General features: G+C 39.4%; 1 protein-coding gene across 7 annotated transcripts in view; it reads left to right on the top strand.

The window, feature by feature from the left end:
- Positions 1 to 27,603, top strand: part of ADGRB3 (adhesion G protein-coupled receptor B3) — a 482,454-nt gene that overhangs the window by 360,821 nt on the left and 94,030 nt on the right. For all 7 annotated transcript variants that reach the window (XM_074819823.1, XM_074819824.1, XM_074819825.1 and 4 more), the window contains 3 exons: positions 16,173 to 16,299; positions 17,962 to 18,065; positions 21,840 to 21,942. In XM_074819823.1, coding sequence (XP_074675924.1) covers positions 16,173 to 16,299; positions 17,962 to 18,065; positions 21,840 to 21,942 — 334 coding nt within the window. The remainder of the gene's footprint in view (positions 1 to 16,172; positions 16,300 to 17,961; positions 18,066 to 21,839; positions 21,943 to 27,603) is intronic.

Here is a 27,603-nt window from a genome sequence, read left to right as displayed (position 1 = left end):
CAGGCTTCTTTCTAGTGAGTCTGTTTTTATCCCTTTTCTTGTTCAAATATAGTTTAAAACTCTTTCAATGAGCCCTGCTAACTCCTGTGCAAAAACCCTTTTACCCCTTTGGGACAGCTATACCCCATCTGTTGCCAGCAGGCCTGGTGTTGTGTAAACCTACCCATGATCAAAAAACACAAAATTCTACCAGTGACACCAGGCCAGGTATTGATCTGCTGGCTTTTCGTGTTTCTTCCCTCATTGTTCCCTGCAACTGGAAAGATAGAAGAGAACACTACTTGTGGTCTTAATCCCTTAACAAGTCGACCCAAGGCCCTGAAGTCCCTCTTCATTGCCCTTGAACTTCTTGTTGCAACTTCATTGCTGCCTACCTGAAAAATCAATAATGAATAATAATGAGGGCTGTACCAGTGGAGGAATCTTTCTCTTCACATCTTTAACCCAGGCCCCAGGGAGGCAGCAGAGTTCCTTAAGAAGCAGGTCTGGTCTGCGTATTGGGCCTTCTGTCACCTTCAGAAGGGAGTCTCCTATGACAGTGACCTGTCTTTTTGTCCTTATGGAAGCAGTTTTGATGCAGGGTGTAGGCCAACTTAACCTCAGTGACACCTCCAAGCTAGATGAACCATTGCACTCAGTATTGTTCGGTTCCACTTGCAGAGCCTCATACCTATTATGCAAGGACACCTGGGAAGGTGGGGCTGTCACAGAGGAGACGTGCCTGCCGCATGGGGCAGGAACCCCCTGCCATTGCCCCCTGTCCCTTGAGTCACTGTGTTCAGCCAGGCGGGGAGAGGATAGGGAATCCTCTGTGTCATGTGTCCTGTCCGCTTGTCGGGCCTGTCCCAGGGAAGGCGGGGTGCTATTCCAGTAGCTCCCTCTCTCTCGCACTCCCTGACACTCCCCAACGTGCTGACCTCCTCCCGGAGCTCTGTCACTGAGCGGAGCAGTTCCTCTCCCTGGGCGCAGCTCCCACCGCTGTGCTCGCTGCTGCCACCCAGCACTGACACAAGAGCAGGGCCCGCCCTGCCGCCTGGCTCTGGGGTGGCCGCACGCTCCCACCGGAGCTCTGGCTGGGCAGCGACGCCAGTCATGGCGGGAGCAGAGCTCAGAGCGGACATGGCTTCTGCCGGGCCGATGCCCTCGCTCCCTCCGGCCCGCCCTGCCGCCGCCCTGCCGCCGCCCTGCCGAGCCAACCGCTGCGCCGCGCCCTTGCTGCCACAGCACGGCCTGTTCGCCCGCCATGCTGGCGGCGCTCCTGGGCGCTGGCGCTCCCCAAGGGCTTCGGTTACACGCGGGTGGGGACTTGTCCCCCATTGCTCCTGGCCCTGCCCAGGTCCCGTCAGCCGCTGTGGCCGAGCTGCGGGCTCCTGGCGGCTCTCTCGGGTCCCCCTGGGGCTCCCCCAGTTCGGGGGCTCCCCCAGTTCGGAAGCCCCCCTGTGCACTGCACTGGAGCGCTCTGCTGCAGGTCATGCTGACACTGGCGCTGCTCGCCTCAGCAACACATATGCAGTGTGGAAGAACCAGCAAACTTAAATGTGATTAATTTGAAAACAAAATCTTTAAACCAGGAGTAATAGTTAAAAGTGTAAGCCAGTCTGATCAGATTAGTCTAGCGCCAGCATCTTGGCACCCACAGTGGCTGTTAACAAATCCCTAGAAGAATGCTTAAGAACAAGGTACTTATTTAGTAGATAGTCCTCTGGTATGCCTTCTAAATTCCAACAGGTTTGTGATGTACAGTCAGATTTTTTATCTGTGTGCTGTAGCCTTAAAAGATTTTTTTTGTCTGTGAATTTATCTAATCACACTTTCAGGTTGCATAACCTGTCATTTAAAACTTCCTGTGGCAGTGATTTCCACAGTTTAGCTATGCCCTGTGAGGAAAAAATGTTTCCTATTGTTTGTTTTGAATATACAGCCTAATAATTTAATGCCCTTAGATCTTATATTACAAAGAATAAAAACCAGTCATTTCTGGTTCATTTTCACTGTGGCACTCTTACAGACCTTTACCAGATCTCCCTGACCACCTCTTACCCAGACTGGAGGGACTTACCATATGGAAGCTGTCCCATATCTTCTGTCACCTTGTCCCCTTTCCCTATAGCTTTCCTAGTTCCAGTAGATCTGTTTAAGTTAGGAAGAGATCAGAACTGCATACTGTGTTCAAAATGTGGGCATATCGCTGACTTTTTTAGAGTGGCATAGTCATAGTCATATTTTCTGTTTTGCTGTTTCAAACCCTTGCCAAAAACTAATATAACTGAAGAACACATCATGCGCTTGACATGCTCTAGCATCTTTGAATTAAAATATACACATAAGTTTTCTCCAATGCATAGTCCATAGAAAGATGTTTGCTTATATGTAATTTTAGATATCATTTAGCTGTCTGAGGGATCAAAATATAGTGCCAGGTTCTGATGTGAGTTATACTGAGGATACTCCATTGAAGTTGACAGGTCCAATCAATATACAGCATGCACTGACATGAAGTGGATTCATGACATTCCCTGAATACTATATAGGCACAGACAATGATTGCAATTGCACTCATCATTATGTAATTTCTAGGAGATATATTCTAGCTAATAAGCTTCATGTACTAAGTAGTCTGTATATAATTCAGATCAAGTAGTGTAATCTAAATTAATTGTATTCTTTATTTATTGCACTTTTAAAACATCAAGTAGCACGAGAACATAACAGAATGCAAATTACTTCAAAATGTAAGAAGATGCTGTAGCAGTTTCTACTTAAAACACTATGTCTGGCTGAAGGGAAAGTCATTTCAGATTTGGAGTTTTCAACTAAAGCATGCCACATCTATGTGACACATCACAGGCAGACAGACAGCATGTGATATGCCTTTCATGCCAATGAGACTTGATTCCATTCTGCAAAAACTGCAACATTAACTGAATAATGTTACTGCATATGTTTTAGATATGTTTTACTTTCAATATTCTATAGGGCATAATATACAGCATCAAAAACAGTGTATGAGACCTCCATATAGAAATAGAAGGAAATAAATATAGCACTATATTTGGTTGCATTTTCTTTTGAGCATAGAAGTAATTTACGTTCACATTTTTATTTTGGCCTTGAGTCCTAGGGATGTCTCTTAATTTTCCTGGGCCTCATATTGAGATTCAGGATGACACTGTCCGTTTCTATTTTAAGGCTTTCAGCTGAAAGTTGCTATATAATGTGGGTAGACCATTAGTGTATTAACATTGATTATTTTGGGACACATTTTTCAGTCCTTTTCTACTATACTTGAAGGCTCAAGAGTTCACCAACTTTGTCAGCCAACAGAAGACAAGCCCATTATTACAACCTCTGTACCTGCAGAGCACTGGGAATTCTTCTTGTGCTGTTTCGCATAAGGAAGTCACACACAAACAAAAAATATTCTCAGGAGATGAAAGAAAGTGGATAGTCTAGTAAGCTTTTCTCATTTGTTCAGACAGGCTTTTTTTGGCATCTAGTTAAGGCACGTACTCCCCAACACCTCCTCTATCCTTTTTTTTTTTTTTTCTAGACTGAAATAAAAGCATTTATCCAACCTCTTAACCAATGTATATAGTTTTTAATGACAGCAATCACATTTGTCTAAACACAATCTAGCTGACATGTGACTAGCTGAAATGGAGTAGGAGGTCTTAAATCCTGTATTACCACTATTCAGTGCAGTAAATTTTTCTGGGATTTCCAGATATATGGTTGTTGTAAATGCAAATTGTCTGTTCCACTGTGAATCCACCAGACATATTGCACATGTGTAGATCAAATTCAGAGCATGTCCACAGAATCCACTGAACCTTGTGCACCACAGTGGCCTCTTCTGCAACATGTGCCCCTATGCTATTGAGTCAGCACAATCCCTGGTACATAAAGTTCGCTGTCCAGACATGGCACAGTGCAGACCCTCATTCTTTTCCCAGAATTTTCCAGATGAAATATGGAAGCATCTGTTTTCATGTGTTGTGATGCACTGTGATGCACACCTCCTTCTTCTAGCCTGTGTCCAGGCACTCCTAGCAAAAACCACAGTGGAACAGTTTAGATGTTATATCCGGAGATTATCGTTATCAGTGGACTTTGTTTTAGCCAACACTACCATTACACAGGTGTGAAGTGGTATTAAAAAGCATGTCAGTTAGGTGTAATTTACTTTACTGGGCAGTTGGTCAGTAAATAGGAAGATTCAGATGAGCAGTAGCCCACATAACTGCACTCCAAAGTGGCTACATTCAAACCATTTTGAGTCTGGAAGCTAAGAAGACACAGTAATAAGTCCTAAGGTAATAAGCCTTACTGAAAGGCAAGAACATCAGGGCCAAGACTGGCTTAGAAGAGTCTAAAATATACATTAAGGAGTTGTCTCTTACATCTTCTTTTACTTTTAACAAAAGAGCCTCTATTTCCTAAATCTGTACTTGACTTTATTTGACTCTGTAATCACAATAATATTCCCACTCTTAAAAAAAAAGAAAATTATTAAGACAAAAAGATGCATTACTTTATAATGTCATAGAAGTTAGCTCTGTGAATTACAGAGTTTTCAATGTACAGCCTTCATCTATCAGCTTTAGCAATATCTGGATTGTTTAGTTTGGGTTTTTAATCAGATCATAAACAATACTGTAAGAAAGCTTTGTGCTTACCTATATTGCATTACATTTGCTATCAGCTAAACATATACAAAGTCACTGCATCTCAACTGTTTGCACAGATTTGTTGCATTGCCCCATTTTAATAAAGTCTTAGTCATTATACAAGATAGGCGGATACCTGCCACTATAGGTACCTCAGTCCATAATGGACTTTGTCAGACCTCCCTTCCAGCCACCATACAACTCTGGAGAATCCTAAATCCAGAGGTTCTTATGATTTTTATGTTAAGCTGCTTGGCCATCAAGTCTTCATTCCAGCATGCTCAGCACCTCAACATTAACTCTCACCATGTGTACTTAGTAGTGAATTGGCTGCTACATAAAACACGGAGAGCATGTGTATGAAGAGCTATACTATAGCTCTTTTGTCCAGTAGTTCAGTGGTTAGAAAATTCACCCAGGACAGGACAGACTTACCCAAGGTGAGGTCTTATTTGTGCTTGCAAAATTCAGAACCTTTTTGGGAATGACCCAGTCTCCATGTTGTAGGGCATTTTGGAGTAAGGAAGCTTCTCTAATTCCCTCTGATCACAATTACTCCTATTCTTTCATATTATAACTAAATATTGATTGTCTGAAAGGCAAAGACTACTACTCACTTTTGCAATCTGTAGCTGAGCTTTTCACTGAAGAAAAGATATACAGCTGAAGATGTTAAGCATCAGTCACTACAAACCCCTTGTCACCTCAAACTGGCTAATTACTGTGTGTGATCTCAGTCAAGAGCCAATAGCAAGCTATATGCCTTTGTCTTATTGGGGTATTTGTATCAAATGTGTTTTTAATGTGCAGCCTGATAAACGAGAAAAGATTTGGTGCAGTTTCAGTCAGGGTGTACTCTGACTCACCAAAGAGAGAATAGGAAGATAAGCATTACTCTTACTGAAGCAGTTGTTAATTGGCCAGTCAGGAACACAAGATAACATCTGATCTAACAAAGAAACATATCTAAGGAAGAAAAAAAAATACTTATTTTAATTAAGAGGGATGGTGAGATTATCTCCCAAATAAGAAAGAAATCAATCCATTTGAGGAAAAACAGATTAGATCTGTTTAGACTCCTGGGGAGGACATACAAAAGAAGATTGGTTATAAAAAGCAAGTGTCTTGCACAAGGAAAAGGACATTACCTGAGGCCTAACGTATACAGAAAATAGAACTCTTTATAAACTGAATGTTTAGGAAATCTTGCAGAATAACAGCTGGATAAAAGGGGAGACATACTGCTGACATAATCCCTGTGTCAGTAGAACAAACATCAGTTTTATTTTATTTCTCTTTTTTGTGTCTTATAAACATTTGTAACTGTGTCCTATTTTTGTTTGTTTGTTTCTTTGTTTTATCTCAGCCTGGCTTGAGTTAAGTTTGTTTTCAAAGTGTAAGTGGACAGAAAAACATCTTCTTTCTTTAAAATTGGACACTGAGACAACTTATCTCCAGTTGCCATAGCTCCACAGCATGTTCTTCAGAGAACCCACAGGTAACAGAGTTGTAGTATGCACAGTGGGACTGTGTAGGAGCAGCAGGTGATATCACAAGACACAGGGCAGGAGAGGCTGACAACCAGAAGGGTTCTTAGTCATGCAGCTAAGATATGAAGGAACATGTATGAAACCTGAGGGTCTCCAGAGAACATGTGACAGTGCTGTTTGAATGATAATACTGAGTGGAGCAGGAACTGGAATGCAGATGCCCATCCTTGTCTTCCTGCAGTATGACTACAGAGTCCATGCTTTGCTTCACCTTCTAGCCCAATGCATAGTTCTGTTCACTGAGCACCTACTTCAACAGGAAGAGGTGAGGGTACTCTCACACCAGAATATACTGTAGGCTGCAGTTAGGTCATCTGCTGCAAAATATCTGTTCAACACGGCTCATGCAGAGAAGGAAATTGAATTCGCCTCTTCTATCTCGCAACCACTGAGTTGTTGGATAAAAGAGGGACTCTCCGCTGGCCATCTTCGAGGTGAACCTAACTTCAGATTTTGAAAGGTAACATGTACACATCTAGCTTCAAAAGAGACCTGTGCATCACCAGACCAATGAGCATCTTTCAGTGCCTGACATGTTTGCTTCTGCCATTCTCATTTTGTGGCTTAACTTTCTTCCGACATTATGGCTGGCATCTCTGGAGCCTAATTCAAAGCACTCTCTGTGGAGGCTGCACAAGTACTGTTTTGAGTTTTATCTGTCCATTCAATCTAGAATAGCATAGGATGTTGTAACAGTAACAGTGATGAAAGCCCAGCTTCTGTTCTTTCCCTTATCAATTCCCTTTCACATTTGTTCCTCTCCCTGCTGGTCATAGCTGGCCTTGAATCTAGAACTAATGATACTATGCCTTATTGCTAATCTTGTCATTTGGAAGAAACATTAATGATAGCTATGATCCTGATCCAGGCTTTGACATTCTTAATTTCCAGGATAAACTTCTGAGCCCCTAATCTCTTCCAGCCCCTGGCAATATACATTTTGCAAGGATCCTTTTTTCCTAGGAGTCCCTGTGAATAATAGTGCAGTGCAAAACATTTAATAGGCTGATCATCGGGAAAACACTACATGACAATTTTTCCTGAGACCACCATAAATCTACATAAATATTTATAGCCTGAACAAATGAATATGAAATATTTTACCGATTTTTTGAGGAGTGAAAGCTAATAAAATATTTGTTAAGATCTATCTTTTTTTTCCTACTATCTGATAATGTTATCCTGTAAAATTAACCTAATTGAAACTGAGCAATTTTATACATATCCAAAATTCTACTAAACTCACTAGTGCAAACTTTGAGAATATCAATTCTAACATAGCAAGTCTATACATTACTTTTCCCAGAGAAACCAAATATGTCATACAGCAACTTAAATGAAGATTCTGATCTCTAAAGGTACCCACAGTTAAGTAATGCATGCTTTCAAAATGTAACATGATCCTTGTTGTCTTGGTCATTCAGCATTATCAGACATACCTCCCTTTCATAATAAACAAACTTATCAAAACTGTATTGAAATGAAAGACAAAATTAGAGTACAGACTAATAATAAATGAGACCTCATCAGGAAGGAAGGGAGACAGCAATACACTGTAGAATTTGTAGTAGAGTTACCAGTTTGCTTCAATTATTGTTTTTATGAAAATAAGAAATATCACAGAATCACAGAATCATTCAGGTTGGAAAAGACCCTTGGGATCATCGAGTCCAACCATCAGCCCTACTCTACAAAGTTCTCCCCTACACCATATCCCCCAACATCTCATCCAAATGACCCTTAAACACATCCAGGCATGGTGACTCCACCACCTCCCTGGGCAGCCTATTCCACTGTCTGACCACTCTTTCTGCGAAAAATTTTTTCCTAATGTCCAGTCTAAACCTCCCCTCTTGCAGTTTAAAGCCATTCCCTCTTGTTCTATCACTAATGACCTGTGAGAAGAGACCAGCACCAACTTCTCTACAATGTCCTTTCAGGTAGTTGTAGAGAGTGATGAGGTCTCCCCTCAGTCTTCTCTTCCTCAAGCTAAACAGTCCCAGCTCCTTCAATCACTCCTCATAGGATTTATTCTCCAGGCCCTTCACCACCTTTGTTGCCCTCCTCTGCACTCGCTCCAGCACCTCGATATCTCTCTCATATTGAGGTGCCCAAAACTGGACACAATACTCCAGGTGTGGCCTCACCAGTGCAGAGTACAGGGGGACTATCACCTCCCTACTTCTGCTGGTCACACTATTTCTAATACAAGCCAGGATGACATTGGCTTTCTTGGCCACCTGGGCACACTGCTGACTCATGTTCAGTTGCTCGTCAATTAAAACCCCCAGATCCTTTTCTTCCACACAGCTCTCCAGCCACACCTCCCCAAGCCTGTAGCGATGCATGGGGTTGTTGTGGCCCAAGTGCAGGACCTGGCAATTGTCCTTGTCGACGCTCATCCCGTTAACGGTGGCCTACCGACCCAATCTATCGAAGTGTCTCTGTAGTGCCTCCCTATCTTCATGCAGATCGACACTCCCGCTTAACTTGGTGTCATCTGCGAATTTACTGATAATGCACTCTATGTCCTTATCAAGATCATCAATAAAGGTGTTGAACAGAAATGGTCCCAACGCCGAGCCCCGAGGAACACCACTTGTGACCGGCTGCCAGCTGGATTTAGCTCCATTGACCACCACTCTCTGGGACCGTCCATCCAGCCAGTGCTTGATCCATCAGACCGTTCGCTCATCCAGGCCATGGGCAGCCAGTTTTTCTATGAGAATTCTATGGGGAACTGTGTCGAATGCTTTTTGAAAATCCAGGTAGACAGTATCCACAGCTTTTCCCTCATCCAATAGTCGGGTCATTTTGTCATAGAAGGAGATCAGGTTTGTCAGGCAGGACCTGACTTTCATAAACCCATGCTGACTAGGCCTGATCCCCTGGTTGTCCATTATATGACTTTTAATGGCACTTGAGATGATCTGCTCCATGACCTTCCCTGGCACTGAGGTCAGACTGACAGGTCTATGGTTTCCTGGATCCTCCTTTCTGCCTCTCTTGTAGATGGGTGTCACATTTGCCACCCTCCAGTCCAATGGGACCTCCCCAGTTAGCCATGACTTCAGGTAAATCATGGAAAGCGGCTTGGGGAGCACATCTGCCAACTCTTTCAGCAGCCTTGGGTGTAACCCATCCAGTCCCACAGACTTGTGTGCATCCAAGTGGTGTAGCAGGTCTTCGACCACCTCCTCTTCAGCTATGCTGACCTCATTCTGCTTCCCCTCCCCATCTCCCAGCTCATGAGGCTGGGTGTCCAGGGAACAGCCAGTTCCACTGCTAAAGACTGAGGCAAAGTGGGCGCTGAGCACCTCAGCCTTTTCCTCATCCTTTGTTACTATGTTTCCCTCTGCATCCAATAAAGGAGGCAGATTTTCCTTAATCCTCCTTTCGTTGTTAATGAATTTATAGAAACATTTTTTATTATCCTTAACAGCTAAAGCCAAGTTGAGCTCTAGCTGCACTTTGGCTCTCCTAATGTTCTCCCTGCATAGCTTCACTACAGCTTTATAGTCTTCATGAGAGACCCGCTCCCTCTTCCAAAGGTCATAATATCCCTCTGTTGCTTCCTGTAGTTTCTAGGAAATCATTGTCTTGTGACAAAGATACCCTGGAAGGGAAGTGTGGCCTCTTTTCTGCTCCATTTATGCTGGAGGTCCATGAGGAAAGAAGTCATAGTTCTCGTAAGCTCTCAGCAGATATTCACATCCTTTGGCAGTGTGTATATCAGAGGAATGCCCAGTACTTACTCCCATGCTACTCTCTCTGAGAGCATCTATAGGGTCAGACAGAGATGAAGCTATGGAAAGTGGTTGGTTTCCCTCAATTTCTTTGATGCACCAATACGCGTCTTTTTAGGAGATTTTCTCTATAATCTTGGGAAAGTAGGAATAGTCTTGTTCAAATATCCATCCATTAGGGTCTTTACAATAGAGAAATAGAGCTGAATGACTGTAGGTTTGTCTGATGTTGTTCAAAAACATGGAAGGATCCTGTAACTCTAATAATGATAACTCTGTGTTATACGGTAGTACAGAGCACCAGTAATCAAGAACTATTCAGGAGGAGGCAGGAAACTCCTAGTATTTGTCTCATCCCTTTTTTGTCATACAAGTCCTTTAGTATTTCTTTTACACTTTGATACACTTGCAGTACGCTAATGTCAGGGCAACTACCGATTACAGCACAGTTTATGCACACTGGGTGCTAGATCACGCCCTAAACTATATGGACAGAAAAGTTATAAAGAGTAACAAAATATACCCCCAAGCATTAATACTCACTTCCATAGCTCCCCTTTTGATGAATCATTTGTATATAGTAGTCAAACTGGTAACTCAGGTAATTTTTGATCTTCTTTTGGACCTTTCTATGAGTTGTATATTATTAGAAAGTTAATGTAACAATGTATGCTTATAACTACAGTGGCTGTTATAAAACCTACTTTTTAGGATTTAATATCTCATCTGGTTTAAATCACGTTGGAATAAAGCTTGGTTTCCAGCCCAGATGCACACTTGTTTTACAAAAACCAAAATAGTCAAATAGGATTTATTTGTGATATAAAGATCAGCAAGAAAATTAATTTTTCCAGTATTTCTACTTTCTTTGGTAAAAAAAATAAATTCACAAGTATGTAATTGAGGAAAAATAAACATTTCGATGCCGTAATTGGAAAAGTTGGCTTATTCTTTAGGAAAACTAACTCCCCATAGTATTCTGGTTGGAGATCCAATTGCAAGATATTCATCACCCAGCTTTTTCTTCTGATACCACACAAATTCAGACATCCTTTTTGGGACATTTGCAGTATTTTAGACATGTAGTCATAAGACAGTTATTTTTGTCCATTCTATTTCTTTCATTTCCATGATTTCATGCATTAGTTTTTCTAAATTGTATGAGGGGGAAAAAAGCCCTAAGTCATAGTGTCATAATGTTAATCATATCAACAATTTCAGGGTAAACAGTACTTTGTTAAACTACATTTTTATGTGTGACATTATTAAGCAAATTGTGTTTGCATCGACCTTTTCTTTGTGTTTTTTTCTTTTTCTTTTTCTCTTTACTTTTTTTTTTACTTTAGTAAAAACTGTAGAGATAAACCAGATGTTGCCATATACTACTGGTAGGGATAAGATTGATCACAGCAGAAATTATGCATACTAAGAGTTAGGTCATGTCTCAGACATATGGACATGCACAACTGAAAGGAGACTTCTGCAGTTGAGCCTTCCCTATGGCTTTCTTGGGATTTTAAGTCCAGGTGTAAAGAAGCAGGTGTTGGAAGGACTTTATCTTCACTAATGTGCCAGCCAGCACATCTGAACAGGCACAGTGATGTACATAATCTGCTACTCAGAAGGGCCATGAGCTTCTTTCCTATCTTTTGCTAGGCTAAAAAATTCTTAAGTCTGCATTTTCCATGTGCTTCTCATCATTATATGTCATTCTTTACTGAGAACAAAGTTGGAATACCGGTCTGTCCTAAAGGAAAAACAGCACCTAGTTGAACAGATAACGAAATGTATAATGGCCTAAGAAGTAGAGAGAATTAAAATTATCTCAGGAGAATTAATATTATAATTTCTTAACTTCTGTGCACTTTGCTTTCTACAAAGCTATTGTTAAATGTAACTTAATGATCAAAAGGGTTTCTCATCCTACTTTAAGCACAGATGTCAATCATCAAAGAAATTACTAAAGTAAACCACCATCATATATGTATAGCCAAGATGTTAACTTTTCATTCATGATGATCAAAACCCAGGCAACTACTTTGATCACTAGTTGCCAGTATGGAAAAAAAAAAAAGTTAACAGTATTGTTAACTTCCTTTTTGTCTGTCTCACAACATCTCCCTCCAAAAAACCCCTTTCATTTAAAAAAAAAAATCTTCAAAATAAACTAATAAGGTAGACAGTGTACGATATGAGGTGAAGTCCTTTACTGAGTGGTTTTGACAGCAATGTCATAGCTGATTTTTATTCATCAATATGTTAAAGTAGACAAAACAATGAAATTAGTAAGACATGTATATTATTAATTTTAACAAAATATGTCAGTAGCAAGTGGTAAACCATGTCACGAGACCAAGAAAAATACTGCAAAATAATGGAAACATACTTGCTAGCATATCAAATGTGGCTTGATCATCAGTCTGTGTCAGATGGGCAGTTGTGTCTGTGAATGAATTTTTTTATTCTACAAAAATGCTCCTATCCTATAAACTACGTTTCCATTTCAATATCTGAGACAGTCATTGTTTTCAGTAGTGAGCATCACCTACATATCATGCAATATTGCAGAATACATTATTAAAGAGTAAAAATCACATTATTTCTTCTATATCATACATGATTAAAATACTTTTCTGTGCATCATTTGTCCATCATTTTTATTGCACAGTATGTTCCCAATTCTTGATTAGAACGAAGAAGTTTACATTAAACTCTGAAAGGGTTTTGAAAAGACACTCCAGCATTCCTCTAAGTGTAAGACTACTCTGAGAAGGACACACTCTCAGGCAAATGCAGGAGCTGAGGTTGGTTTGGTGCTTAATGTCATATTAGACATAGATCCATGGGCCCAAATTGCATCCTACTTAGACTTTTTCCCCTACTTCCCTGCTTCCCCTGCTTTTTCCCCAGCCTCAGCTGCAGGATGACACAGGATCTGCAATGGTGAATATATGCTTCTTGGGAATTCCTTTGCTTATATCATGGGAATTCTGCCAGGTTGATTAAATCATCTGTAGCTCAGTGGAACAGTAAAAAAATTGCCAATAATGGGCATGAACCTACATCTATATTTGCTACGTATTTTCAATTTGATAATTTTCCTTGATATAAATAGAACGTGTGTTAATAGCACCTGTCACTTCTTTATAGCTTTCTGAATAACAAGAAAAATCCACAGGAATAATAGGTGCCCTTTTGCATATTCATATGATAACCCTAAACATTAGACACATAGTCAAAGAAGATCACACCAAAAAGGAATGAAACTTCCAAATAAGAGAGATTCTGATTGGCCCAGTAGAGTTGCATTGTGAGGGACAGATCATATTTAGAGGACTTCATAAATATTGTAGCATTGAGGTGTAGTAAATATAATACATCTGTTTTAACACCATATTTCCATTCCTTATTTACTTTATACCTAAAACCAAATACTGATTTTATGTCAGTAAGTCAAAATGTTCAGCATCTCTCAGTGAGTTACTAATCATATATTTACTGTTCTGCAGGCATGAGCATCATGCAACAAATCGCAGTTACACTTTTCTTCTGGATTCTGCTTCTTATTCCATCTCCTTCATGGATTTAGTATAACATTCTGCACAGCTTCTGTCAGCCATCTTTTCAACAGGCTACAAACATATTTGTTAATGAGGATTTTTTTTAACTTCATTGGTTAGAAAAGAGAGATAGAGAATATTTAATCACTGAATTTTCATCTGTTACATATTCAAATACAGTGCTGCTAGGCAAGAAATTGAAGTGTATCACTGAAAATGAACAATGAAATGTAAAAGGTGTCCATATTAGACTGACTCTGCTCCTGCTGTGTCAATGGATGTCTTATTGTTAAATTCGACTAGAGCACTTCCTTCATTTCAGAGTGCTTTTGGGAATTCCATTTTCAGTAGTATTCAAGATATTTTGCAAAATAGGCAGTGTATTTTTAATACCTGGCAATATAGTAAAACAGTGAACTGCTCAGCTAATATATGACCAGAATTTTGTGTTTGCACAAGTGACTTGAACAGAATGAACCCCTCTAAACTTGGTGGACTGCCCATGATTTATACTAATTTAAATATAATTGTAACAGATGTTTTGTTTTAAATTAAACTGGTGTCTGTTGTTGTCTACCTTTTATAATTAGAACTTGTCTAACTCTGTGCATTGGACACCATCTGCAAGGATTTAGTGTTAACTGTATGTATTGTGCATCCAGTGCTTTTCAGCTTATATATATCCAGTATATTAAATCTTATTCTCAGGATGAATAATACCATCCTTTTGTTTTAAAACATGTCAATTTCTCTTAAGCTATCATTCTTTAATATTTAATCAGCACAGATAAATGCATTTCATTTGGCCTTAACTATGTGTCACAATAAGATAAGAGACAGGAAAGCTAATAAAATAAATTGGTTAAGTTATCCAGAAGATAATGCTTCAGAATTTAGAATATGTAACTATATTTTTCAAAGTGGATGTTGATTTAGCCTGTGGGTCTCTGAAAGACACAATTTGTGAAGGAAAGCTTATAGACAGCTTTAGTGGCTTGAAGAATTGGTGATTTTCTCTCAATTGTTTCCCTCAGTTGCTGTTTGTTTTGCTTATTACAGGATACTGTTCCAAAGACAATAGTATGTAAGGGTTACATCTGGTGTGTGTTCAAAAACTAGAGGCGCAAAATGCAGAGGTGGGCTGGGGTGAACTGCGCTCTGAGAGCAGGTTTAGGATAACAGATTGCCTTTGCATGAGGGCCCTGGCATATAGAATCACTCACAAAGGTGGGTTGTCAAGGCAAAAGAGGTGTAACAAGGGTGATTACAGGGACTGGCAATTATTATCCCCTTGCCTTGTTTCTTCCACCTTCGTTTTTCTTTTTTCAAGTCATTTAGTGACCTGAGGTGAAATGGACAGGAATTGACAGCGCGCATGCTGCTGCTGGCAGCAGAGTTGCTGCAGTTGCTTCCTGGACATGAAAGGAGGGGAAAAAAGAAATAGGAAACCCAAGTGTTGTTCTCTAAACATAACATATGTAAAGACAGTAGGTTTGCTTTAGTTGAAACCAACCCCTTTTTCCTGTAGAAATTATTTCCCCCCCCACTGCAGTTCAGGAAAAAGGAGAGATGATTTTTTTGTGTCTCCCTCTCCCTCTCCTTGCCCGCACAAAGAAAACGTGGGTTGATACCATTTTTATTGTTCTGCTGGGGTGGGTTTCAGACCTTGCATTAGCATATTGAATGTCTAATTGAATTCGGGGGCTGTGTTAATCATCTTGTTTTGTTTAGGGGTGGTTGGTGAAAGGTGCCAGCAAATGATCTCTTTGGCTTGGGGTTAGTGTGGTGCTGCCACCCCAAGAAAAAGAAATCGAGAAGGGGGAGGGAGCTAGAGAAAGGCGAATTGACTGAGTGATGTCTGGAGGGCGAACTCGTGTGTCTCTTTGGTGATGTTGTGTGCTGCTGTACTGAAATCCACCCCTCTGCTGGAGCTAAGGCAAGAGTTGGAGGCATCTGATGCTGCCGTTTCCAGGGTGAAATTTCTAAGGCTGATCACTAAGAACAACAACCAAAAAAACAAAAAACCTCAGCAAAAATAGCCGTCAGAACAGAAGATCCGGCATCTCCCAGTCCAACTGGCATAACCCAGACAGACGGTTGAGAACCATCTGCCTTTAAACTAGCCACACACACGGGAGAGGGGGGGGGAAAAAAAAAAAAAAAAAAAAAAAAAAGACACTGCAACTACCGACCATCACATTTTCCACAAAAGGGCCAGAAGCAGAGCCGGTAGGAAAAGGGGCGAAAAAAGAGAAAAAGCCTCCCCCTCTTCCCCCGATGAGTTTTTCGCAGTGCTCTGGTGAGGCTCGGAGGTGGCTGGCAGCGCAGGGGGCGGCTGCTGCCGCGGCTGGCGGGGCTCCGCGCAGCGCAGCGCGCCGGGCTGTCAGCACCGCCGCGCCGGACAGCTCCGCGCTACTCCGCGCCGCTCCGCGCAGCTCCGCGCCGCGCCCCGCTCCCCGCCCGCCCGGCCGCGCCGCGGGGGCGCCGCCGGGGCCGGTCCTGCCCCAGCACAAGTACCTCTCCGCTGTCCGGGAACTACACTCCACTCTCCTCGCGATTAAACGGCATTGTCTCCTCACGGAATTGGCCGTCAGGCGTAATTATCCCGATTTTTACACCCCCCCCCCCCTCTCTCTCTCTCCTTTGCAGGAACGACTCTTTGGGAACCTGGTCCACCCAGGGATGTAAAACTGTGCTTACCGATGCATCCCATACGAAATGCTTATGTGATCGTCTCTCTACCTTCGCCATTTTGGCTCAGCAACCTAGAGAAATAGTAAGTAACAAAGGGGAAAAAAAATCCAGTTTTAATGCAAAAGGCAATGGCGGGGGGGCTGCGGGGGGCGGGGGGGAACTGGTAGAGCTTTCCTCTCAGGTATATTTCAGACGTTGCATTGAGGAATTGTTTAATATTGCAGGTAGGCAAATGCTAGTCTCCTGGTGTCTACAGTGTCTCAGAGAAATGAATTCCAGATTCTATGATATAACTAAATTCCAGTGAAATTTGCATGTTCTTGAACTCTGAATTTTTCAGAGAAAGCCTTCTAATTGTGATGCAAATGTCTTCAAAACTTTTGTATTGAACAATTATCAACTTAACAAGCTTTTCAAAGGTTGCAAGCCTTTCCAGGGGAATGTGCAGGGCTTTATTATTGCTCTTGGTAGGAAAACCCTAGATACTGTAGTTAAACAGATTGCAGATCTGCATTGGACGTTTTCAGCACAGATTTTCTGTATAGTCTGTTGATATGATGTAAGAAAAATAATCAAGTTTTCATAAGAAAGAGGGGACATTGGGTGTATAAGCAGACACTCCCAGTATTACTGAATGTAAAAATAGATAAAAAACAAATATTTGTGAAGTTATCCTGCTAAGGCATAATTTCATTCTCTTGGTTTTGGAGGCATATGATCAGACTCTTTTTAATAACAAAGTAGACCAGTTTGGAAAAAAGTGGTTGAAATAAAATGTTACTTTCTGCCTGAAATCTGGCCTAAAAGTACATCAGTCTTATCTCCTATTTGGGTGACAAAAGATATCTTGATAAATGTAATTTACAATACATCCCTGAGGCTTTCAAAAGGATTTTGGTAAACCAGGCACAGTATCCTTTCAAACTTTTAGATCTAAATTTTTTTCCATTTGTATTAGGAAATACCATGTCTATTTCAGAACATGAGCACATATGCACACAGAGAATAAACATTACCTGATATCTGATGATAATAGTTTCTTTTACAGCAAGGAAAGCTAGTTTGTTTTCAAGGTCATTTATTTATTTTCATTTTTTATTAATACACAGCATACAAATGAAATAATTCTAAACCTTTACGGAAGGCTTATGATATTGTTGCCATAGATATCTTGCCATTCCTTCTAGACCATCAGAGGCCCAAGGAAATTAAGTGTGCGAGAATAGTGGATTGAAGTCAAAGTTATTAAAAGTCAGAAAGTTTGGTAATTCTGCAACAAGCATGAATCAAATTCTGAGACAAATTACTGGATGATCTTTAAAATATTACTGCGAAACCAAGCTGTTTGTTTAATACACAATTCTAAATATTGCTGTTTCTCAAGAGAACTATATCTTTTAATTAATTTTAACTGGGGAATAGTTTAAACTTGTGCTAACATCATAGTCTCTATTACATTGTAATATTACTACTTTTTTATTTTTCAAAATACCATGCAGGTATTATAAGGCATTTTAAAGCTCAAAGGCCTCTGAGGAATGTATCAATAATTAAACAGATCTCAGAGTTATGTATGGATCAGTTTTGGAATTAAGTTGATTTCTGCTTCATAAGTAATATTACTGAAGCTATCTGTGACAGCGTGGCTGCTTTTAGCATTTTGCTTTGGTTGCTTTTTTTCTTTTGACTTGTTTAAATTGCTGGAGGATGGTTTTTCTTCATGGTTGTCTGTTGTAACCTACAGATCATGGAATCATCTGGTACACCCTCAGTGACCTTAATAGTAGGCAGTGGTCTTTCGTGCTTGGCCTTGATCACCCTAGCCGTTGTCTATGCAGCGCTATGGAGGTATGTAATGTTTGACAAAGCTGAATGTGAATACATAGTTACATTTAGTTCAACTGAAATTTAAAGAGAGCCTTAGATGCAACTTTTATTATTTGGAAAAGAAAAAAAAAAAGCCAAATGTAGTGTATGTTTTGATCCCTAAATTTGTTGATGTGATTGATTAGTTTTACCCTCCTGGCCTACTGGTGATGGTATAGCCCACTCTTCTCTTTCCCCTCTTCAGTGTAAATGGTATTGCTCTTGCAATGGGGTATTCATAGTGCTAATTAACATTTTACAGGATTCTTCTATATGATACATTTCTTGTGAGGTTTCTGGCCTATACCTGTGACATTTTTCCCCCATTTACATTTCAAAACAAAATTTCTATGTGATAAAAATGACATATCAAAGTGCCACATTGGATATTGCAGATGTAGGGAGGTTCAGTTAACTGGTTTTGAGTTTATCCACTTTGGTGGATAATTTATAAGTTTCAATGAAGACCGCAAAATTAAGTAGTCTCAAATAGTGTGGTGGTACATTCCAGTAATAGACTTTCTTCCCATCCTGAGTTTACTGTATTAAAATATTATATTGACTTGGAAGTGCCACAGATATTTATGGAGTAAATTAATTTGGGAAGTGATGAGAAATAGCATGATCTCTTAGTGTAGAAGAAATAGAAAAGTAAGAGGAAAAGTCATGCAAAGGAATAAATGTTTTTAAAAAGCGAACATGGATTCTCATTTAACTTTTTTCCATAATATAAGAAATATAGGTTCTTATGCAAGTAAGAAGAAACACAGGGAGAAAATAATAATTTTTAGAGTAATGTAAAATCAACCAATAGAATTTTGCTTTTAGAAGCAGCTTGGTAATTTTACACCCTTTTCTCTTTCACTCTCTTATGTAGCCACAGAGACTCACAGGATTAGACATATATGTAATAAATATAGAATATCTAGTTACATAAGTTATAATAAAAAGAGTGTAAAAATGATCAGTTCTTGTCTGTCAAAGCTAAGAATGAGAGTATTTCAGGATATAATTCCCATCTGAAGAATTATAGTGTTATTTTTGCACTCCCTGGTATATTTAGCACTTGGATGGAAATACTGTCATGCTCAGTGGAACTGGTCTTCTCCATTATTTAAATTAGATATAAGGAAGGAATTTTCTACGATGAGGGTGGTGAGACACTGGAACAGGTTGCCCAGAGAAGTTGTGGATGCCCCCTCCCTGGAAGTGTTCAAGGCCAGGTTGGACGGGGCTTTGAGCAACCTGGTCTAGTGGAAGGTGTCCCTGCCCATGCCAGGAGGGTTAGAACTAGATGATCTTTAAGGTCCTTTCCAACTCAAACTAGACTATGATTCTATGATTCTAGTAACTTCCAAGCGGATAAAAAAATGTATGTGATGTGCTGTGGACATAGTGTGGGTTCTTGATCCAGCTGAAGAAAAGATAACTCATATAGATCTCAGTGTTCTATCAGTGAGATAATTTGAAAGTATTATGACAACTGTCATTTGAATCATTAACGTTTGCCTTCAACATGTTTCTCAAGAGCACATAGTAACCAACTATAGGGAGAAGATAGACACTGAAACTTAAATGTATATATGATTGTTTTATAAATATAGCGGTAGGGATAAATTTGATATTTTGACCCTATGTCTGTATTTACATATTGGTACACCCACCTTCCCTTTGAATGGCAGGCCCTGTTTAGAAGTGATAGGAGGTAGAGGTATTCTGGTCCAAAGAAGGGCTGTGTTAGCATTCTTTTATGGTTGACTGATTTGATCCCCCCAACTGAAAATTCCAAATGAAAAATAAATTCAATGTCCATCAAATATTCACCCTTCCCTTCCCTTCCCTTCCCTTCCCTTCCCTTCCCTTCCCTTCCCTTCCCTTCCCTTCCCTTCCCTTCCCTTCCCTTCCCTTCCCTTCCCTTCCCTTCCCTTCCCTTCCCTTCCCTTCCCTTCCCTTCCCTTCCCTTCCCTTCCCTTCCCTTCCCTTCCCTTCCCTTCCCTTCCCTTCCCTTCCCTTCCCTTCCCTTCCCTTCCCTTCCCTTCCCTTCCCTTCCCTTCCCTTCCCTTCCCTTCCCTTCCCTTCCCTTCCCTCCCCTCCCCTCCCCTCCCCTCCCCTTCCCTTCCCTTCCCTTCCCTTCCCTTCCCTTCCCTTCCCTTCCCTTCCCTTCCCTTCCCTTCCCTTCCCTTCCCTTCCCTTCCCTTCCCTTCCCTTCCCTTCCCTTCCCTTCCCTTCCCTTCCCTTCCCTTCCCTTCCCTTCCCTTCCCTTCCCTTCCCTTCCCTTCCCTTCCCTTCCCTTCCCTTCCCTTCCCTTCCTTTCCCTTCCCTTCCCTTCCCTTCCCTTCATAGTGGGCTGATAGAAAAACTAAAACCTTCCTAGCTTAAGTTAATGCTATGAGCTCCTGCTTGCACTGTATTTACTCAACCACTAAGATCCTCTATAGTCCATAGATACTCAGTATTGGGAACTGGCCCAGGTGAATCAATAGTTAACAATTTAAAAAGTAGCAGCATACTAACTGTGTGGACAAAGGCACTAAACTCTGTATTTGTTTGCAAACGCATAGAACTAGCCTTAACAACATTGTTATATTTTAAGGAAGAATGTGGATTGTGGTATCAGGGTTCTTCTGTCTTCTTAACTAAAAAATGTAATGCTGTATTACTTAGTTGATAGCTGAGCAAAACAGACTACGATTCATTCTATGTTCAAAGCTCAGCATTTCTCGTGGGTTCAACACCCTTTGTTATGACCTCCTCAGAGTGTCAGCTATGGGTGTAGAGCTCAGGAGGAGACAGCAATATTAACTAAGCTCCAGTGAGAATCATGTAGTATAGGTCATAGAATATATAAACATATGGCATGGTTTTCAGAGGAACTGAGCACCCTTAACTTTCATTTACTTTAGCAGTCAACTCTGTCAGCTCTGAAAATCAGGTCAGTAAGGTACTTCACTTGAAACCATAATCATTCTCTTTCTGTCCTGTATATAAAAAAATGGGAACATTTGCATCTTGTAAGGAAATGTGATATCAGTATTTGACTCTTCCATCCTAAACATACTTGTAAAATGTGTATGATAAGTTTGCAAGAGAGACGGTGTGATGCTCACTGTTAGAATTTAATCTTTCTGTACAAACTTAGATATTTTGTGGCATTAGGTCTTATGAAGATTAAGATATTACAGTATTATTGTTTCTTCATACAAATTGTTTTGTAAATGTGGTGGAACTTCAAGATTAATGTTATCATTATCCCAATAACGTGTTTCAAAATGCACCGCCATAGTATCATCAACCAACCTGCATCTTATTTATGCATGATGGACTAGATCTTCTGTTTATGTAAATCACCATATTTTTGCTGAAGTTAGTTATTGTGAGTGGTCTATGCCAGCTGTGGATATTCCCAGGGATGAGCAGAGAGCATAAGAAGTTCCTGACGTGAATGCATGCAAGCCTGCATTATTATCAGTATGGTGTTATAACAGTGTTGCCAGCAGTTTTTACAAGAAGCATTAATAGATTTTTAAAATATGCCAAGATACTAAGAGGGAATTGCAGAATATCTATCAAAATATCATCGTTTCTATGTTTGTAATGTGATAGCTCCCTGATACTCTGTTTGAGCACTTGAAAGAGATCGCATACCTTTCAGGATATCTCCAATATTTACTGCAAGAGTTGCATCAAAGCTTCATATGATTTACTAGTTGTTTTCCTTTTAGAAAAGTTGTACTCTCTCTTTGTTTATTTGAACAGGTACATCAGGTCTGAGAGGTCAATAATTCTAATCAATTTCTGCCTGTCTATTATCTCATCAAATATCCTTATCCTGGTTGGACAAACTCAGACACATAACAAGGTATGATAATGGATTGCATTACATTTACACTTAAATATTGATGTCTCTGTTTTGTTTGTGTTTTGCTTAAAATAATTACATCCTATGCTCATAGGACTCGGCATTTTTGGTAAAATATTAACAGACAAGGGAAAATATTTACCGTCTTTTGTAGTATTTTTTTCCCCCTCAAAAAATCCCTTTTGGTATTGTTCCCTCTGGATAAGCTGTGTTCTCTGCGGTAGACTTGTATGTATTATAACTAAATTTCAAAGCAAAAAAGTTCAAAGACTCAACATCAAAAGCACAAATTCTGGTTCATTATAATAGTTGTAATAGGATTGTGCTACAGTGTTTTTGTCTTTTTATTAACACACTGGTACTCGAAAGACAAGTAGAAATTGCTTAGAAGTTAGAGTACTACTCTTGAAAATGTGCAGAAACAGACCTCATAACAAGCTATAGAACTGTTAAACCTCTGACTGATGTAGCTATAAGAAAGTAATAACCCTGCATACCTTACTTAGTGATATATTGCTGATGTATTACTAATCTGTTCTCAGAGTCTTTCTGAACATAGTCGTCATTTGTCCCTCTCCTGTAGAGCAGGGCTGTGTCAGTGTTTTGAGGCATCACCCAGTGCCCAGTGATGCTAGGCAACTTTCAGAAGTGGCAATAAGTAGTTGCTTAAAAATAACTATAGCTACAGTTTGGAATAGAAAGTAGTGTAGTTGGTGAATAGGACAGTATGTGATAGAATGGTGTTAAGTTTTGGAGTGAGCAAGTATCTGTAAAGTAATTCTTTATCCCACTGTGTTAAACTACTTAATGCACTGCTTATCTTAATTTTTCCAATATCTAATGAAATACGTTTATCCTCTGCTATAGGATAGCTGGTGTTTCTACAACACACCAATAATTAATAATTTATTCTATTCAAATGGGTGCTTAGAAATTTAGCTGCCACAAGTCTCATAAATTCAATGGCAAGTCAGCAATAGCTGTACTTTTTAAAGCATATCCAAAACAAACATAGTCATTTCCAACACATAATTTAACAAAATTATTACAATATTAAAGCATATTAATATGCTTTAAATTTTTGAAAGTATGTAGAGGTACATATGGATTTGCAGAAGAAATACATGACTCTCTCGGATTTTATTCAGGGGAAAAGAAGTCTGAAATGCACAAGTAACTTCCAAGTGTCAGAGTGCAGAGGAAGTCTTAAGCCTCTCTAGAATTTCAGCACTAACATGTGTAGTCATATATACTATTTTATCATGGATTTCAAGAAGAAATGTCGTTCAATAGCTGAAAGTTCCTATGTATATTGCCACTGTGGAATCAGAGTTTGAGGGCAGAACGACCGTGATAACATGCTCCCTAGGTATGCTGGCTGCCTTTCTCTGATGCTTGACTCAGGGAACTCTGAACTGAAACGAGCCCTTAATCTACTTCCTTTCGTTTAATCTTAATCTCTTTGAGCTCCTTCACTTCTCCTTCCTGAACTCCTGAAAGTACAGACATATTATATTGACTTATTTCTGAGAACAGCAGATCCTAAAAATGGAGATGTTCAGAGGAAATAATTGACAGAAAAAACAACGCATCACAAAGTTTACATTTTGAATATATGGCCAGAAGAATGACTCTAAAATACCACTTATTACTACACTTCTCTTCTTTTTCAATCCACATCTTGGTTTTGATACATGTACCACCCGGGAGCTTCTAGCGAGGGAGTACCTCTAATGGATCAAAGGCAGAATAAATTTTTTATACCAAGGAAGATACTCCTTGTTACAGACCCAAAATACAATATATCCACTGATATGTGGATATATTGTAGCTGCAAGAGGCTAGCCTGTGAATGCCCCATCAACAAAACGGTCAGCTAAACCCACTGTTTAGCAAAACCTTATTCAAATTAAAGCAATCAGATCCAGGTATGACTTCAGTATGTTTGTAAGTAGGGATTTGTTTTGGCATCAGATATGTTTGAATTCAAGTTCTGAATTTTTTATTTTCAAAGATCGTATATTACCAGAAGAAGACGGTGTTTGATTGTTAGTCCATGGATCTAGATTACAATAGTGACATCTGTAGGAAAATTTATGTTTTCATTTTGCTGAGCTGGAAAATTAAATCTGTAAATGGGAACCTTAGAAAGAAAATCAGGTCCTTACCTATGGTTTAAGATGAAAAACATTTTAGATTTGTTTCTGAGATTTTATTATTTACTAGAAATCAAACCATTTGGGTTTTTTGTGTTTGTCTGAAAATTTTTGGAGAAATCTTGGGAATACTTTATCAAGACAATGTAATATTCAAGTCAGCAGAAATTGTTTCCTGAATAAAGGCTGAATTGGTGTTTTAGGGCAAGAAGATAAGCTCAGTTTGTTTAATGTATTGGAGAAAAATTGAGAAATATGATATACCAAGTTTGAGAGTTTATTTACTCTGTTCTGTTCTCATTCTTATGTTCATACTCTTCTTATATTATTGGGGGACCTAGTTAATGTCCATACAATGCTTCTGATATTCATAAAGTTGAAGAATGCCCCCCTTTTCCATGCTTTAGTTTTGCTTTGCTTCTGAGTTTAAATTGTCCCCACCTCTATATTTCTGTATATTCCCTTTGAGAATAGGTGCTTGTAAATATCAGTAAAGCTGAATTCCAATTTAAAGTTGAACAGTGTGTAAATTAAGCATACCGAAGATGTATTTATAACAAACAGCATATTGTCAGTCTGTCTGCAGTTTCTGATTTTCTCTGTCTGCATTAAACACTGCAGCAAGTACTTTTATTCGTTTCAGTGCTATCCAGGAAATTTCTCTGGTTCATTTTGGTATGCCCATTGACATCTGTGACAAATAAAAGAATATTGAGTCTCTTGGTCTGGATAAGTGCAGGTTTTCTGTTATTTTCTGTTATTTTCTGGTTTATGTAAATCATAGATACTTAGCATGTTAGATTTAGCTCTACTCTTTGAAGGCTGAGTATATCCTCGATGTTTTTCAAAAACCTTCTTTTAGTGGACACTAAGTGAGTCTGAATATTGCACTCCCTTTGGTTCAACTAAGTTCTTCCTTTTTTTCAGTAAAAAAGATCAGGGTATTTCCCACAGGCAGAAGTGGACAAAATATTTACAATGGACATGTAGAAGTAGTTTAAATTCTTTCAAGCTACCATAGATTTTCCATTTCTAATGTTCCCTGTTTAAAAACAATTTTTTCTGCAGTTTCAGTAACTTGAGGATACCAACATTAGACCAGAGGTCTAGGTCATGGGGCTTTTTAGCTTGTTTTAGAATAGTTCATGATGGGAGGCATGGAGGGGAGTACGGTTCCACTTGGAAGATTTGGACTGGGATAGCAAAAAAGCCTTTTGTCAACAGAAAAGCCTTGTTTCTTTATTCCTTCTTAGCCAAACGTGTTGTGCATTTTATTGAAGGACACAGCTGAGAAATGTTCTGCTCTTTTCAGTATGTTTCCCAAACCTTTCAAAATGCAGAACTTTATTCAAAGCCTTCTTAATGTTTCAGACTGTGTAAGAGATTTCTGTTTTGTCAGATCCTGTTTTGAAATACAGGTCACTGAAGGCTGAATTTGCAAGAATATTATGAAATTAATTATGTGTCTTGTTTAAATATAGTTGGTGTTATACTAGACATGAGAAGCATATTAACTTACTTTGGTGTTTCTTTCTGTCTCTTGTTTTCTTTTCAGCGTTAAATGTTAGCCACATCATTGTATTTAAATTTGAGGATATGGAATTGATACACTGGAGATAGCCTTTTAACAGCTGAATTTAGTTGTAACACTGAAATTAAATCTCTTGATTTAAGGAAGGGTAACACTTTTCATGTATAACCTAACTGCTCAAATATCTGTTATTTCATAAATGAGATGTCCCTAACACCTACAAAAGCATTACATATTTACTTCAAAGAGACTGACACTTTTCTTTGAGGAAATATCCATCAGTGATTTGTAGGTTTCACTGTATCGTAACTCTTGCTATATTATGTTTCCTAATGTTCTTCTTGCCATCAAGAAAAATGGTTGTATTTCTTCTATATGTGGACCTTTAATGCTTAAGCTATAAATCTTTACTATGCTTCTGATCCCATTTAATGAATAGATTCTCTACCCCCAATAAGTTATTGATTAATATTATGTGGGCTTTTCATAAATTCTCTTTTCTTTTGCATACATTCAGAAAATACCTAGTTTTTTTCATAGTTCTGCCTAAATAAAAACACATAAGCTGTTTGATGTAAACAATTCTTATTTACCTATTTTTCCTGTGAAGAAAACAAAGATTAATACAATTTAAAATAAACCATAGAATTCATTATACATACGGGCAAAAGTGAGTTATTTTCTATATTATCTGTTTCCGAGTGTACTTAAGCTCCATTGCTGGAGCTGGGGTCGCATGTGAGAAACAGTCATATTTTTAGAAATGTCATAACATTCTGTACATTTTGTTAGCCATAGTCAGTTTTATGTGTGCTTACCAAGGAAAGAACAAGGAAGATGTTAAGGCACAAGGCAAGATTTAGCAACCCTGATATTCTGTGTCATCCCTGTTTAATTGCAATATTCAGTTTATTATGCTTACCACTGCATTTTGGAATTTGTGTCTTAGATCATACCTGAAAGGATATGAAAAAAGCATGTCCTGACCACCTAAAGAACATAGTATAAACAATCAGTAGTTTTGATAAATGCACTGTAAACAAGCAAAAACCCCATAAAATTTTGTAGATAAGGTTGGAATGTTCACTAAATAGGCCAACTGTACAAAAATAACCCCACTTTAGCCTTTTTCTTTTAAATAGAGGTTCTAGGCTGAAAGAAGCAAATAGAAGTGGAAAGGAGTTGAGAAGCCACAGCATCCCATTCCCATGGCACTCTGAAGCAGCTGACTGTGTAACTAGAGCTCCCTCCGGTTTTGAGAAACAGTGGGTGGCAGGATCCCCTGAGAACCCTGCAAATGTTCAGGTGGTACTAATGCTGCCTCTAACCATGTGGTTCTTGCCCCATATCTGCCACTGCCTTACAGATGCAGGCATCAGGGCAATATATCTCCTAGGAAACAGCGGGGGAGACCTAAGAGCAGATGGAATGAACAGAGAAATGATGCTAACACAGCATTAAGGTTGTGTTAGAAAATCAATGAGGAAGTCAGGCAGTAGCACTCTGTATTTCAGGTCTTGCTTGGAGAACTTCAGGGGAATACCCCCCATTTAAGCAGCTGAAGCCCGGGAAAATATGTCCTTCCATTTTTGCCAGTACCCAACTTCCAAATTAACACCTACTTTGGTGATTGTCATCTTTTTCTTTGTGTAACAGCTTTTCGAGCAGCTGAGCCACAGAGTTTCTGGTATGGGTCAGCCATCATATAAACACACCCATAAATAGGTCATCAACCAGAGCACACTGCACCGCACACATCTGCCTGCTGTGTTTTCAGGAATTTAGAAACAATTAACAGGAGAAGAGCCCACTTAACTGCATAACTATTACAGGAGTAGGTCTGTTTAAGCAACTGTTTTACCATGCCAAATTCTGACAAAACCTGTTAACATCAGCTGAATGAACTACCTGCTTTTAGATTCTCAAGAGAACCTCTGGGAGCAGATCTTTCTTACCCAAGATCAGTAAACATTG

The sequence above is a fragment of the Strix aluco genome, chromosome 3 (genome assembly GCF_031877795.1).
Source record: "Strix aluco isolate bStrAlu1 chromosome 3, bStrAlu1.hap1, whole genome shotgun sequence".
In the NCBI taxonomy this organism is placed as follows: Eukaryota; Metazoa; Chordata; class Aves; order Strigiformes; family Strigidae; genus Strix; species Strix aluco.
This window is presented reverse-complemented; position numbering and strand designations above follow the sequence as displayed.